This window comes from Asparagus officinalis, chromosome 6 (genome assembly GCF_001876935.1).
Source record: "Asparagus officinalis chromosome 6, Aspof.V1, whole genome shotgun sequence".
In the NCBI taxonomy this organism is placed as follows: Eukaryota; Viridiplantae; Streptophyta; class Magnoliopsida; order Asparagales; family Asparagaceae; genus Asparagus; species Asparagus officinalis.
Genome location: NC_033799.1, coordinates 261,403 through 276,732, shown reverse-complemented (window position 1 = coordinate 276,732; position 15,330 = coordinate 261,403). Strand labels below are relative to the sequence as shown.

The window sequence follows — 15,330 nt, the reverse complement described above, 5'->3', positions numbered from 1 at the left end:
AGTTTGGTGTTTTTTTTTTGGGGGGTGGGGGGGGGGGGGGGTGGGGGGGGGGGGTTATTTTATTATAATATGTCCTACTATAGAGCCCTGAAAATGGTTGAGCGCGACATGTGATACACTGCAGCATAACACACAAGCTTAGGGAAAGGGAAGACAAAATGAGATAGCAAGAAGAGCAAGCAGAAAATACAAAAGAATGAGTTACCACCCATGCCCAACGTGCCACCATTTATACTGCCAAAGAAAAGGTGTTAGGGTTGAATCAGGGGTTAGGGGCTGCCAATATCAACATTAACCCCACATGGGCTTCTTTTCAAAAGCAGCAAAAACAAGAAAAACAGAAGTGGTGAAGGACTACTTAGGTGCAGCATAATCACCTAGTTTGTTTGTACTTATATTTTGTTTTAGTTCTAAATGAAATACACTCTTCAAACTACTCCTGCACTACTACACAATAAGCATGGGGTCCTTCCACTTGGATTGCCATCAAATTTAATGAGTCGTCAAGGACCACACAACCTTTGGGTATAGTTGTTTGGGAGGAGTTTGGAAATTATAGTCACTAGTCTTCATTTATCCTCTGCTTCTTCTCCCTTACAGTACTAGAACAACGACTTGGCCCTGTAACAAGTTTCACATATACAGTCTAGTCCACATACATCTATACAGCACCATATACTGTAATTTACAACAGGAATAGAGTTTCATTAATCTATTTGAAATGCCTAGCCAATCCAATATTCTTGGTTTCAGGCTTATAAATATGTTTAATGTTTTCTTAACTTTGTTTTTAACATATATTTGTATACAAGTTCGTATAGCAAATCCATTATATTTACCCTTCGCCTGCAAGCCCTGTACTATTTCTTAGACTCATACAATTATGCATGAGTACTTAATTGTACTAGATTAAGTTGCAGAATGAATAAGGTAGGTTTTTTTTTTACCATGCAATAACTTACTTTCTTAGACTTATTTCAATACCCTCCCTTGTCATAGTTTCCTTTGACAGGGCATTCACTCCAATTCAAAGGGTTAATGCCATGTTGACATCCTATTGTTCTTCTTCTTATTTAATTGTGAAATATTTTATTGGAGCCTAGTCCTCCATAGCCAGATTCATTTTAATTTGAAAGGCTCAGGCATAAGAAGAACGCAACAATATATGAAATAAAGTTGTAACAATGACTTCAGAAACTATCTCAGCATAGACAACTACAAGCAAGCTTGAACACACAAATCGTAAAAGAGTCAAAAAAGAGAAACAAAAGGAAGACACTTCCAATATATTGTACAGTAGAGCTTGCTAAAGTACCATTTTTTCTTGACACCTCAAAAATTTATGGTGGGAATCTTGAGGATTCAATCTAGAATCAAGGAGAGGAACGTAAGGATATAAATGCTACAATACCACAACCTGAATTGGATATCCATTGGTAAATGGGCTGAACAAACAAAGGTGAAAGTTGAAAAATCATGGAAATAAATCAAACAACAGGATAGAAAATGAATCAAGATATATAGAACTAGATGTTATGCGAGTTTTCATAAGCATGAAGAAGTTATTTAAATTACTACTGCAAGCAAAATTAAATTAGTTTTTATAGAAGAAAAACACAACAGTTAAGGTGAATAAGAATCTGGGTAGAGGTACCCATCTACTATAAGTACGCTCAGACTAAAAATATTACATTAGATTTAGAAGGTTGATGAGAGATTCTCATGTATATGCAAAACAATCACTGATGAGAAAAAAATGTGCAGTACCTGAGTGATCAGATTTGGAAGCATGAACAGAGGAAAGCGAAGAACTGAAAACAGTGAAAGTGATGTGAATGCCTTTGCAGGTGTCAGTTCGCCTCCAAGAAGAGAGTACACCCCAAATGATATTACAGTAACAACAACTGGAATGCTGTTGAGGATAAATGAGTTGCACTGCAATAGCAGTAGCAAGTGAGAATCAGGAGGATAGCAAGTTTGAAGAAAACAGCAGACACATTTGAGTTTAGGTCGCGCAGTTCCACAGATAAAACAAAGAAATGCTAGCAAGAATTGTCGGGATATTATGTTTATATACCGCTGCAAGTAGCTGAGCGCTCCGGAACCATGAAAGTTCATCATTGCGAATGCTTTGCACTTTAGACTGGAAGCTGTCTTCCCATGCATAACATCTGTGTTTCAATCAAAGCATAAAATGACCCACAAAATTAAAATTCTAAAACAATAATAGTGTGAATCAAGTCACAACATACTTGACAGTGTCCATAGCAGCCAATATTTCATTCATCATGCCAATACGCTTATCAGTACGTTGTAAACCCTCCTTATTTAACTTCTGCATTTTGCTGATCACAATTGTCTAACACAATGAAACAAAACAAATAAAATATTAGACATAGGGGGGAATTTTTAAACAATAAATTTCTAAACAAAGGAATTACTATCCATAGCTTTCTCAGGAATTTTTCTGTGCTACAGACACAAGACATACAAAATGGAATTTTTATCTCAGGTAGAAAAGTCAAAGTGTAATCATACATTGGAGTTGAAAACTAAAATGAGAGAACCCTAGCTCCACTCCTATCCCCAAAAATAAAACAGAAAAGAAAGAAAAGGGAAATGCATAGACTTGTTGGCCATTTAACTAGTTGGTTCTGACCACTGCTGCAGGCCGTGTATTTCATTTTATTATGGAAGCACATATAACTGAATAACCAGAAAATACACAGACTTAACCAGAAAAGAGAGAAATTTTGAGTCATCAAGAATCAAGCGTACTCCATGAAGAAACAATTGAACTGGAAACTTAATGTTTGGTAACTACTGGGCTTAAATCTGGGTAATGTGCTATGATTAAGCAGAGGTGTCAGTTGGCAATATGACGCCCATCAGAAATCTCCTTGTGTTAGAATTGGGACTACAACAACCGGCTTCATAGGCTCACGTCCTAACCATATGCCGGCTGTTAACCATTCTTTGTCAGGGCCCATATAGACTTGGTCCGGGAAGTAAATTTCTCAATAACACGAAGCCAGGACTATCACTATTATGCATAGACAAGGACAAGTAAACACATGAACCACACCTCAAGTCCTAAAAGTTAGGACATGAGATTATTTTTTCTATACCAGCATTCCTTTTTTCCAATAAAAAGATCAAAGGCTTGTGTGATGGATTGTGTGATGGATCCCTATCTAAACCAGTGAGAAGATGCAGCATACAAAGTGATTTCATAACTAAGCAACCAAGTCAATAAAAGTAGAGGGAGATAATAAAGCTAAGTACCTGTATTGGAAACATTAGGACCAGCATCAATGACCCTATAAGGGAAGCAACCCCTAGCTGCTTGTAGAGAAGGATGATGGCTATTATAATCCGAAAAGGAGCTGACCATAGATTATTAAGCTGTTGGCAAACTTGCTGCCAAAGAAAAAGGAAAAAGAAAAAAAACTTCAGTCGTGAACCAGAAAATGCTGAATTCCACTTTCATGGAGAATAAGATGCAGGTTGTTTCCATATAACAGACGAACACGATTTTTTTTTACCAACATGAGCTGACGCAAGATTCTCATGGAAGATTTGCAACACATTAAGTGAAAACTACAATCATCGTTCAACTTATAAATCATCTTCACTGATACAAATAAAAGTATCCTAATACTTGTTAAGCCTTTATTCTAAAGCTCAAAAGTCAACAACCAATTAACAACTAATATATCCTAATACTATGATCACTGTACAACTTATAATACATGTTGGCTGATACATATTAAAATATCCTAGGACTCGTTAAGCCTTTATTCTAAATTTCAAAATTCAACCAGCAATTAACAATTAGTAATGACATATTGTCTTCAGTTGTAAGAAACCAGTAACTCATTTGACAAAAATAAATATAGTCCATCAAACAACAGCTATAGAAAATTGGGGAGCACAATTTGCATGTAGTATATACTTGGACACAAAATGTTCTACCAATAGATACAGAGTATTTGAGCACATACTTGAAGTGATTCTGCATCAGTTGTCATCAAATTAGTTATCTTTCCAGAAGCAAATTTTCTTCGACCCTCGTGTGTTAATCTCAGTGACTTGCGGAACACTGCAGCAACCTGAAATTGTAACTTGTGAGTATACAGAGAATTTTAAGATAAAAAGGTCTTCATGGACGTTTATGAACCATGAGAAAAGTATATACCCAGAAGTAAATTCCTTGACAATTTTCAGGTTATCATCTAGATAATTAAATTTTAGAAAACATGAGCAAACTGTTTAAAGTGATACATGAAATTCACAGCAACTTCAGCAAGTCCGATCAGGAAGGCAAACATGATTACAGAGAGCAAAAAGTGAGTGTTTAACCAATGAACATACAATAGCAACGACATCTTTATCCCAAATTTATGGGACCGGCTTATTTAACCAAAAAACATTAACATTAAATTGATGTTGTTTAACAAAGGATTTATTCCTTTAAGAGCTAATGCAAATTAAAAACAGTATTCCAGTCGTTCATATTATTCATCTGAGTGATACGAATGAAGAGTATGGCGGTGGAAAAAGTTTCACTAGAATAGAGTAGTTTTGAAGTTAAATGTGTGCTTAAGTGCATGGAGATCAGGCACGAATTATACATAAGGACAGTTGGTTTACACTGAGAAAACAGTAAAAGTTTAGGCAGGTCATTATTTATATGTCCTCAGCTGGTAAGCAAACTCTAAATAACTCTGTGTCGGCTATAATTCTTTGCCAATGAAGAATAAATTTTTGTTACTGCCTTAGTCGGCTGGCAGGTACAACCAACAACAAGTCAAGGGATAAATTAACTACTATTTCAAATAAGCTCGCCATGGACTCTCTACATTGTCATTAAGGGAGCTAAAGAAATGTATATCTCGCAACAAGAATATGATGCATCTTGCTACATTGACAAAAGCAACGATTCTTCACGTGCAGATATGTTTTAATATGCTACTTCTATACAAAAAATAAAGATGGACAAGGAAGGAAGCATCAGTAGGAACCATTGAGCGTATTCACAATGATATTTGTGTTTCGATTTTGAAGTTGAATACATAGAATTCATAAAGCAACCATCAAGGAGAAATTGGCAAGATACAGATAATGAAGTGAAGAGGAGAGGAAGAAGACTCTTCTAAAGCAACATGCAGAATTAGAAGATGAAGTTAGCATTTAAGTAAAATTGATTTAGTTGCAGTTATTTTTTATGGTTTCTGAAGATCGAATTAAAAGTTAAATAATTATACATCTTTACATTAACTTCATGTTCATTCTAGGAATATGAGAAGAACAGATATTAACATTATCTCTCACAAGTTATTACTCAAGTTACATGGCAGGCAAACAAGTCACGTCAGAAAAAAGGAAAATGGAAGAATATTACTCAAGTTATTCCTCAAGTTACACAATGGAGAAACATAATAATAATAATAATAATAATAATAATAATGGAAAATGACATTTTCAAAACCTCTTTGACAAGAATAAAAGTCAGAACCTCTGGGAAGTCTCCATAAATACAAATATTGGATGTCTAACACACCTCACCATAAAGATAAGTTATTCATAATGCTATGAATTTGAGACATAATGCCTCATACTCCACACATCCAATATCACTGACGTCACTTTTGCTGTCTTTATTTTTGCTACTAGACTCAGATACAGGTAATGTAGCTAAGCCTAAGCTAGATATAAAACCACAAAAATAGAGCTCTTGCATGTTCTGGATACCGATGCACACATTAGTTTGAAAGAAACATATAGTTATTGTAAGTGGACAAAAGAACTGAGTAAAAAAAGGTAGTATAAACAAATTTAATCATTTTTCAAAAGTATAATAGTATAAAATGCTTGATTCCAGAGTCATAGATCAAGTAGCACTATTGCAAGAGCAAAGATGGAGAAATGTGTAGCCTACATAAGAACATACTTGAGCATTTGACATGGAAAAGATGAATACATATGCTATCAATGCAAAAGAAAATCCAGACCATGTTGCATAACATATGGCTCATGTGCTATTGTTAAAGAAAATGAAAAGCTATTGGCTCACACGATTCAACAATGAAAGGGAAAAAATGATTGTGAGTCCACTACCCAGTTTTATATTAGGCTGACCAAATCCCTATCAGTCGGCACTTATTGAGACAATTAAATTGTCAGGATGTCCCTCGTCATTAGAACAGTCAGTGAAAACTACCACTTAACGTATAGTATAACAAAATTCAAGTTATTTGCTAATACAGCATCTGGCTGCCATGAATCACTCAGCCTCCATTATTATACGGCTGAACAATCTACACCGATGAGTAGCTAAGGTTCATCAAAGAGTACATGGGGTATATATTATAGTTGGCTACATTTTATTCATTTCCTGCAATAACTTAAACGAGTGGCATGTTATTTATTAGGATCCAAAAAAGCTTGAAATGTTATAAGGAATATATTTCCTATATATAATATCCCAAAACTAGTAAGCCTAGTACTGATGGTTGACCAGTGAAACTTGTACATCAAACATAGCAACGAAAAGTTTACAACATACCAAAGTAGATCTCAACCGAAACCCAACACGCATAACATTTTGAAAATACTGTGCTTCGCATAGCACCCCCAGTGCCTGAACGAAAAAGAGAAAATGTGAGGGAGCAAAGCATACCTTTCAGCAGATACCAAACTATTTACCAACTCAATATAATACTGATGCTATGCAAACCCATGATGATATTATTTGCATCAAATATGCATATTCTTCAATTAAATAGCAGAATACAAGGTAACGCAGAAAAAATAGAACAAAAAAGTGAAAATGATATCTAAAGAAATCAAATTTGTGATTGCCCAGAGATGCTAGAAAAGAGAGAAAGGTTTCTTCTATCAGCATTGTCTGCATCACAAAATTTAGAAAGTAATTACCTTAATCTCACATGATTATACAAACGTAACGAACAGATTATTGGTTAAACTAATATGTTGTTTTGGTTAGTTACTAAAGATCTGTGGGCATGCTAAAAAAAACTAATATTTTTTTGGGAAGGACTAGCTCTTTTAGATGAAGATGGGGAAAAACAGACTTGCAATAAGAAAAAAGGACAAGTTCCATGATTGTTATTCATAAATAAGTAAACAGTACTATTCATCCTATCGAAATACCTTACTAACCACTTCAAATAATATAAGTATAAACACAATTTTCCAGTGAGGCATTCCTAATTTTCCAGTCAGAAACACAGGCCTGATTCAATTTTTTTACCCAATAGAACCTCAATTTCCAATCCATATATCACAATGGACAAAAGTTACATCGATGTTGTGTAATATCATATTCTTTCACGCTTTTCTTAACTGAGATACAACAGGAGTGTTACATCAGGAGCCAAAGGGCCACAAGGAACTTTCTTGGAAGTTGGAACCTTGAAAACCAATTAAGACCTTATCCAGGGATATTACCCATGGAAGCCACTTGTTTACTAAGAACAAGAAACATTTCTGTTGAAAATATAGGCAGGACTAGGAGAGAAGAGATGTCCATCTCACTATTATGAAAATGAATAATGGTGCCCTTTGGAGGTAATTTACAAGATTTCCGTATGGTTATTAAGAAGAATCAAGTTGCCATTTGGAGACACTTAGTGTGTTTAGCAAAATGTCAAAAACTGGGCCAGGATCAGTCCTGGCCCAGTTGCATTCTAAACTGGTTTTAATTTGGACCAGGGAGGGCTGGTCCAAACTAAAACCAGTTTAGAGGGCCTTTTTAGCTTACAAAAACTGGGCCAACATTGGCCCAGTTTATTGCCAAACAAAAAAGCACCAGTCCTGGCCCAGTCAAACGCACTCGTCTAGTAGGTAGATCAATGTGGTATAGACTATGCTCAACAATGCAACAATTAAGGTGAGAAAAAGTGAAAGGAATAAAAAGCCTTCAGCTATCATAATAAACTTCTATCAAGGATCGAAATTAAGTTCGCATGAACTTAAACTGGGTACATTGAACTAAATAGCCATGACAGTTCTAGTTGTTTGCTAGTGACATTGTATTATTGCTGAGGTTAGAGAGGGATAAATACACAAACAATGAAGAGTTCCACATAAAATTAAGAATGTAACTCATGGTTTAATTCAGATATTATAAAATGCATAAATACCAAGTTTATTGGCAATCTTTAGGCTCCAAATCAAAAAATAATCAATAATACCATTTTTGTCCTCTTCATTTGTATGGATCTTGAAATCCTTGATTCCTTGGTTTCTAAACATTTTATGCTGAATAATACAGTATGTATCTTGATGGTGATTTTCAACTTCAATTGTGAAATGTTGCACTGTCCAAAGTATCCTTCTCCATTATAGGAATTATTCCCTTATAAACCTGATCATTTGACACCATCCTGGGAGGAACTATTTCCCCCAAAAGATAATAAAAAGATATGTTAATTTTTGAAAAACACTCATAATGACCAAGAAGAGTAGAAAACATGAGATACTTGCCATATATTTATTCGATATTACTCATATATTCTTCCTGCTTTATATAACTGCTGCTATGGTGGCTGTGAGAGATGAGATTGACAAACATTAATAGAATACTTGTCATATTATATGCCATATTACTGACTTATGCTTTTGGGATGAGTAGGTGCCAGAAGATAACAAAAACAGCAAATACAATTTTACAAGCAGTTCAAACGTTGCCACATATTTCTGAAATAAGTTTGAGATTTCATAGGTACCCTTTAATAAGGATGTTGTTGATAAGGCATGATATGGAAATATAAGAGTAAGCTGAAATGATTGGAACATGAACATCGGAAACAATGTAACTCTATAGTATTTTAAGGTTCATACCACTCCAGCAAAAATTGAGAATGCATAAATGTAGCCGTTCCACGATGGATCCCCTTTTTGCATAGACTGCACATAATAATAAACAGCATATAAATTTTTCATTAAATCACAAAATCATAGAAAAGGTATAATTAAAATGAAAAAATGCATCATTGTCCAACTAAGAAAAAAGGAATAGACGTTCCAGATACATTGCTAAACTCTCATATCAAAATCTTAAATTTTCTCCAATTAGCATCCTATCAAGTATCAACATAAAAAAGTAATTGTTTGTGTGCCTGTTCACAAAAAATTCTGATTTCTCAGAAATTTATATTATGTGCTTTGTGCAAAGGAAAATCACTTCATCACTTTCTAGCATCAGGGAAATTATGAATTAATCTGTGGAGCCTTGTAGATGGACTCCTCGCTGTTATGCACCAGGGAAATTACGGCTTGTTTTACTTTGTTTGTTTCCTTATCTAATTATGGCTTTGTTTGTTTCAACATTAAAAAACAGGGTGCGCTTACAATCAATAAGATTAAACATGCAGCTAAAGGAATTAGATATGTGAAACTTCAATGGAATCTGACCTCAAGAAGCAGGTTAAGAATTAGCGGGCCCACAAACTGAGAAGCATCATTGCCAATCTACAAAATCCAAAGAGAGAACATAAAATAGTCCAAACTCAATGAAAGAGCGTAATTTGCAATGTGTACTGTAACATGACTAAGAGATCATTAATTTGCCGTAGCTACAATTCACTTCTGAATGTTCCTTTGACAAAAATCTTTTTCAATCAAAAAGAAAATAACTATTCAAAGTAATTATATGTCCAGGCTGGAATTCAATCAAACGTCTCACAAGCACGAAAAAGCCAATATGTATGTAATATTTTCTCAGCATCTGCGAAATCATTGTACATGCCTTTATATAACATGCCAGTCATCTTCAACGAACATGTTATACATACATTTTGCAGATGAGAATAAACAATTTGCTCAACTTGCAACTAATTAGATCTTCTTCATAACTGAGAGAAAACTGATGCTATAAGTTAGTATTTTTAAAAGTCAACATTTCTATTAGCATTTCTTTGGTTGAGAGGAGAGAAATCTGGCCTCAAGGATAAGATTCAATTAATTATATTCTAAAATTTTCAAAAAAAAAAACATTTTTTCATATGTGGTTAGGACAAATTTAATGTACATAACTGAATATTCACTAACGGAAGTGAGTGAAGATTAATGGATGGGGTTTCAAATGTAATGTACAAATTCTTTTCAAATTATGTTTGAGCATGCTCTGTTGAGCATTTACATGGTTGAAACTTAAGTCTCGAGTTGAGTTTTGAGTTTGCTTTTATCTATAATTTTTTATTTGCAATTGGCAAGACCTGTGAGGCCTATAAGTCATTAGGGTTATTTTGTTGATTTAAGACGCGACAGGAACTAAAGTTGTGTGGTGTTGATTTGTTATCTTTGTCTAATCTTACACTTAGGTGTCTTATAACCATTTGGGGATTACTAGTGAAAGCATAGTATCTATTAGTTATAACATTAATGCCTCAAGGACCCAAATAGGGGACCCAAGGCATGGGACAGGTGAGGTGTCAACACCCTAGTTATAATTTGTGTTGTTTCTTAATGCAAAGTTAAACAGCAAAGTTAAACAGAAGGTAATGTGAGCAGTAGGTAAACAACAACTTTTCAGAAGAAATTTAGCAATATATAGTGAATATAAAAAACATTCAGTGAGTATACTATTTAAATTAAAAGAACATTACTAGATAGACTTGAAACGATGTCAGTACAAATAAATTCATAACTCCAAACTATTACCTTGAAAAAACCTCCAAGCAAAAATCTGCAGCCAAAGCAATATTACATAAGAATTTATCGGGTCATAGAAAAACCATGAAAGTTGTTATAGAAAATGTATAGCACATTAAACAGAAATTTTCAAGTTTCAACCACAACCAACAGCTGACATGAAGAAAGAAAATTGAACCATCGAAGCCATACCTTCCCCCAAGACTAAAGCATAGTGCTCTCAAAAGCCACGGTTTTGGCTTTATTGATTCATCAGACCAGCATTTCTGGAACCTGGATAAAATATTGCATTATAAGAGTATACAAGACAAAGGTCAAGTGATTAAGAGGATACCCAAGAAAGATGATTACCGGCTATACAATGTCTCCGTCTCATCCCATGTATCTAATCTCCAGACATCCTTCTCAGTAATAGGCCTCTTATATCCCAGTTGCATGATTGGAGTCATCCATGTGAAAAATATTTCTGAAAGAATAAAAGATGACACGGTTACATTATGCAGACGTCAGCACGAGCAAGGATCAATTCCACATGTTTCCAGCTACACGTTGTAAAAGATTAAGTTCTATATGCTTACTTGAAAATACATTCACATGTCTCTCGGGGCAAATTTGTTCTCCTCCAGGAAGCAGTTCATAGTCTGTGTTATCAACAAGGGCTTCAGCTCTAAGGGGTGTATAACCCGGAAAAGGATCCAGAGTAGGGACATAGAGCAGCAAGAGGATTCCAAACAAAAACTGCATGAAGAGAATATCTATAACTAATAGCACACATTTAAGGGAATAAACATGAAAACAAGTAGAAAATACTTTCGTAATCATAGATTGAAGATTAAGAACTGCATGTTTAAAACAATCCAAATGTCTAAACAAACCTGACAAACTATCTCGCTGGTGTACAGATAGAACACCGATCTGCACAAGACAAAGAGAGTATGGAAAAGAAGATGTAAGTTCTTTTCACTTAAACACGAGGTTCACAAGAGGAAAACTATTAATGTAGTATGTGCCTCCATCTAAAGTTAAATACATGAAAACAAAATAGATTGAGATTTTCAGTCCATAAACTTTACTAACTTCAAAGAAAATTGCATTAAGCTTACATTTTCGTGCATAGATGGCTACAAGGCCAATTTTCAGAACTTCGCATTGTGACACACTATCAAGCATATATACTCTGTTTCTATTAACAATCTATCCTGTTCTTAGGAGAAAGAAATCTAAAGATGGGGCAAATTAAGTAATTTATCTGCACAAAGAAATTAACAATTGTTTTAAACAGATATTGCATTGTAGTAGGAGCAAGAAACCGAGAGAGTGAGTAACTCACTTGTCATAATACCCTCTAACGGAGACAACAAGATTGAAAAGAGCAGCTTCCCCCACCAGAACATATACAACTACAAAACGGATATACCACCGAAATTCTGTGATATAGATTTTAGTCTCCAATCCAATCATAACAAGCACAGAACACCAAGCGACAGCCTCAACTATCAGCGTAAGCATCTGAAGGGAACAGGAAAGAATTAAATATATAGAAAAAAGCCCTCAACTAGCCAAATTAGTGAAATCACGCTTCAAAAGAAGCACATTAGAAAACATTGTTCTGTTCAACAATGTCCGCCAAAGACCTAAATTTTCCAATGAGAATAAGGTCAGAATTTCAACCATACAAACAAAACTAATACTTGCTTCAAGAATTTGGCAAGAGTAGGAGGTTCCCTGAAAGGTAAATGATTAGCCCGTAGGGAAGGTAGAAGTTTAGGCAAACATGCAATCACTTTTTGTAGGATGAAATGGTTGTGGAAGTAAAAGGATATATCTAAAAGCTTTTATACAATGGAAGATAAGTACAATTTTAAAAAAAAGAAAAGAAAAAAGGTTTTCTGGAAAAACATACACTAAGTGACAAGTTTAGATGAGATTCTGGAGGGGCATAGAAATATAGTAACATATAAGTGAGTGCACCCTAATGTTCACAGAAACTGTAGTGTGATACATTGCAAAATTTTGTTAACACTTATAGAACAGTTGCAAGACCAATAATTGAGAATGGTGAAAATCTCCCTCTTGGAAAGGGAAAGAAGAAGAACATTTGAAGGAATGTTGGACAGTAAAGATGATTAAATATTTATGAATTATCTCATAATTTGCATGAAGGTGCTGTGAAAACCAAAAGAATAGATCAGTAGTTGATTAGGAACGAAGCAACTAACCTCAAAGGGAGCAACACTGGTCTGTCCATCAAGATTTGAGACGGAGAAACCAAAGATCAACCTAAATAAAGGCTCTGCAGTACAGTAGGCAGCCAATATGCCCAGCATGTAATTGTAATAGTGAGACCTTAAGGAGTACCGCCGAACAGTGAGATCTCTCCCAGTACGCCATATGCGATAAAAGCACACACCAAAAAGAACCAGATGTGAGATCCCGACCACCAAGGTCTCGATGGCACAGGGCGTATAAGCACCAAAGGCATTCTCAACCACCTTCCCCCATATCTGGTTCTTCGCGGGCTGACAGTACCAAACCAGTGGTTCAAAACCCATTTCTTTCAGCTGGTCTCAGATAACCCCCAACACTTCAGACTCCCACCATATGCTTTAAACTCCTTTCAAGGCTTATTTGTCCTCAAGGCCTGAAGCAAGTAAGCAAAAGAAAAATAAAAAAAAAATAAGGCCCGGAAGCCGTCAGAAATTAAACTAGTGTGGATAAGCATGACTGGTCCGAATCACAATCAATGATGATGATGATGATAACAATAACTATTTTAGTAAGGAAACTTTCTCACAAGCTCTGGTTTAACTTTATTCAAATAGTAAAAATAGTGACGAATATCCAACATATTGATAACCAATCAAATGTTCTCACGGATTCAGAATGGAATGGAATGGAATAGTAGCACTTTTTTCAAGTTACAGCCAGAACAACTTCTTAAGCTTTACGACAATAGTTACCGAATTCAAAAAAAAAATCATCGCGTTATCTTGTTTTTAGGAGGAAAAAGAGGATAACCGTATCTGACATCCAATAAGTTAATGTTGTACAACAGCCAAGTTTTAACATATTAATTAGAACCCAGCAAAAAATAAAAACTACCCACAAAAAAAAAATCTAAGCAAAGACAAAGACTAGACAAGATTTTGATAAGAAATAATAATAGCAAAAGGGGAAAAAATTGAAAAATATCAGGGGAGAAACGTAAGAAGACTAATGACCCGAAACGAGATCAAAAGGAAGAATACCAATTCAAAATGCCTGATACAACTCCTACAGAGTGGATCCGACCAGTTAATCACACTATGTATACAAATATCCAGGCGATCAAAGAAATTCTCAATAATAAAAGAAGAGAGCAAAAGAAAGAGATAAGAGAGAGAATGGGTGGGCTGCGTTACCTCTGCTTGGCTCTGGAGGCGCCCTAGCAGATTCGGAGACGGTAAAAAAGTCCACACTCTCTCAGCTTCCTCCCCCCCTCTCTCTCTCTCTCAAATAATATCGCTCTTTTTATAATTGTTCCGCTCCTGTCCTCCTATGGAATCCGGTATCTATTTTATTTCATTATTATTATTTTTTATTATTTTACGACGAGAGGAGCGGAACGCGTCCGTTCGTCACCGCTTACGAATATATAAAGCAAAAGGAGACCAAAAAAAAGGCCAATGAACAAAAGTACACCTACCTTTGCAAATTGCAAAAAGAGTTCCTTTTACTAGTGTATAAACATAATTATAAATAAAAATACTCATTCAAATAGCGCGGCTGGTCAAACGACCGTGGCTCTCTTTTGGGTTCAGGAGGTAATTGGTTGGCATAATTTTAGGGTGAGTGCGATAATTTTGTAGACTTTATTTTATTGTGTTATTCATTGAGATAATAAGATTATGATTTCACTTTAATGTGTTATTCATTGGGATAATAAGAGTGGGACAATTACCCTCATTTTTCCCAAAATTATCTCACTTTCATACAAACTTCTTCTCCCAGCCTTCAAAAATTATCACATTCTTAAATTTGGAACAATCATGAGGGAAGTGTGATAATTTTGAAGCACTAATTTATTAAATATCTAATATATGTTAATTGTATTATAATATATAATATATTTTATTTATATTATATTATAAAAATCTATTATAATGTAATATAATAAATATTATAAAATATTATCTAATATAACATTCCCTAATTTTTGAAAATTTTGTACCTCAACCCCTCCAGCTCACCTCTCCCAAGTTTCAATGTATTTTACATCAAAATCTCAACTTTACCCTCAACTGCCTTCCTTATTTCTTCTTCTCCTCCTCCACTCCCCCTCTACCCCCTCCCCCACGCGCCGGCTCCCTCTCCCGCGCCGAGATCCGCCGCTTGTTGGGGTTTTTCTAATGGCCGACGACGGCATCGTCGACGACTCCGCCACCGTTCTCAGCTACGGACACCAACGACGACATCAACGACGAAGACGCCTCCCCAACAACGAAGTCGTCAACTCCCCAACCCACTCCAGATCCAACTCCTATAAGCACACAGCGTCCCCTTTCCCTATCCAAGCCCAGTTCGGCTAACCTCAGCCCCAACCTCACTGATTTATCACTGCCACCACAATACACTCCACCCAAAATGCACACCACATGTTCGACCTAATGA

General features: G+C 35.4%; 1 protein-coding gene across 1 annotated transcript in view; it reads right to left on the bottom strand.

The window, feature by feature from the left end:
* The window catches only part of LOC109844360 (ABC transporter C family member 2-like), a 37,686-nt gene extending 23,416 nt beyond the window's left edge, over positions 1–14,270 (bottom strand). Inside the window, exons 1-16 of the mRNA XM_020413360.1 lie at positions 14,082–14,270; positions 12,900–13,321; positions 12,011–12,189; positions 11,556–11,595; positions 11,259–11,418; positions 11,032–11,146; positions 10,873–10,953; positions 10,690–10,714; positions 9,442–9,498; positions 8,869–8,934; positions 6,569–6,643; positions 4,005–4,112; positions 3,286–3,420; positions 2,253–2,359; positions 2,078–2,171; positions 1,768–1,935 (exon numbers count right to left, since the gene is read on the bottom strand). Of these exons, the coding sequence (XP_020268949.1) occupies positions 1,768–1,935; positions 2,078–2,171; positions 2,253–2,359; positions 3,286–3,420; positions 4,005–4,112; positions 6,569–6,643; positions 8,869–8,934; positions 9,442–9,498; positions 10,690–10,714; positions 10,873–10,953; positions 11,032–11,146; positions 11,259–11,418; positions 11,556–11,595; positions 12,011–12,189; positions 12,900–13,232 (1,743 nt within the window). The 5' untranslated portion in view covers positions 13,233–13,321; positions 14,082–14,270. The remainder of the gene's footprint in view (positions 1–1,767; positions 1,936–2,077; positions 2,172–2,252; positions 2,360–3,285; positions 3,421–4,004; positions 4,113–6,568; positions 6,644–8,868; positions 8,935–9,441; positions 9,499–10,689; positions 10,715–10,872; positions 10,954–11,031; positions 11,147–11,258; positions 11,419–11,555; positions 11,596–12,010; positions 12,190–12,899; positions 13,322–14,081) is intronic.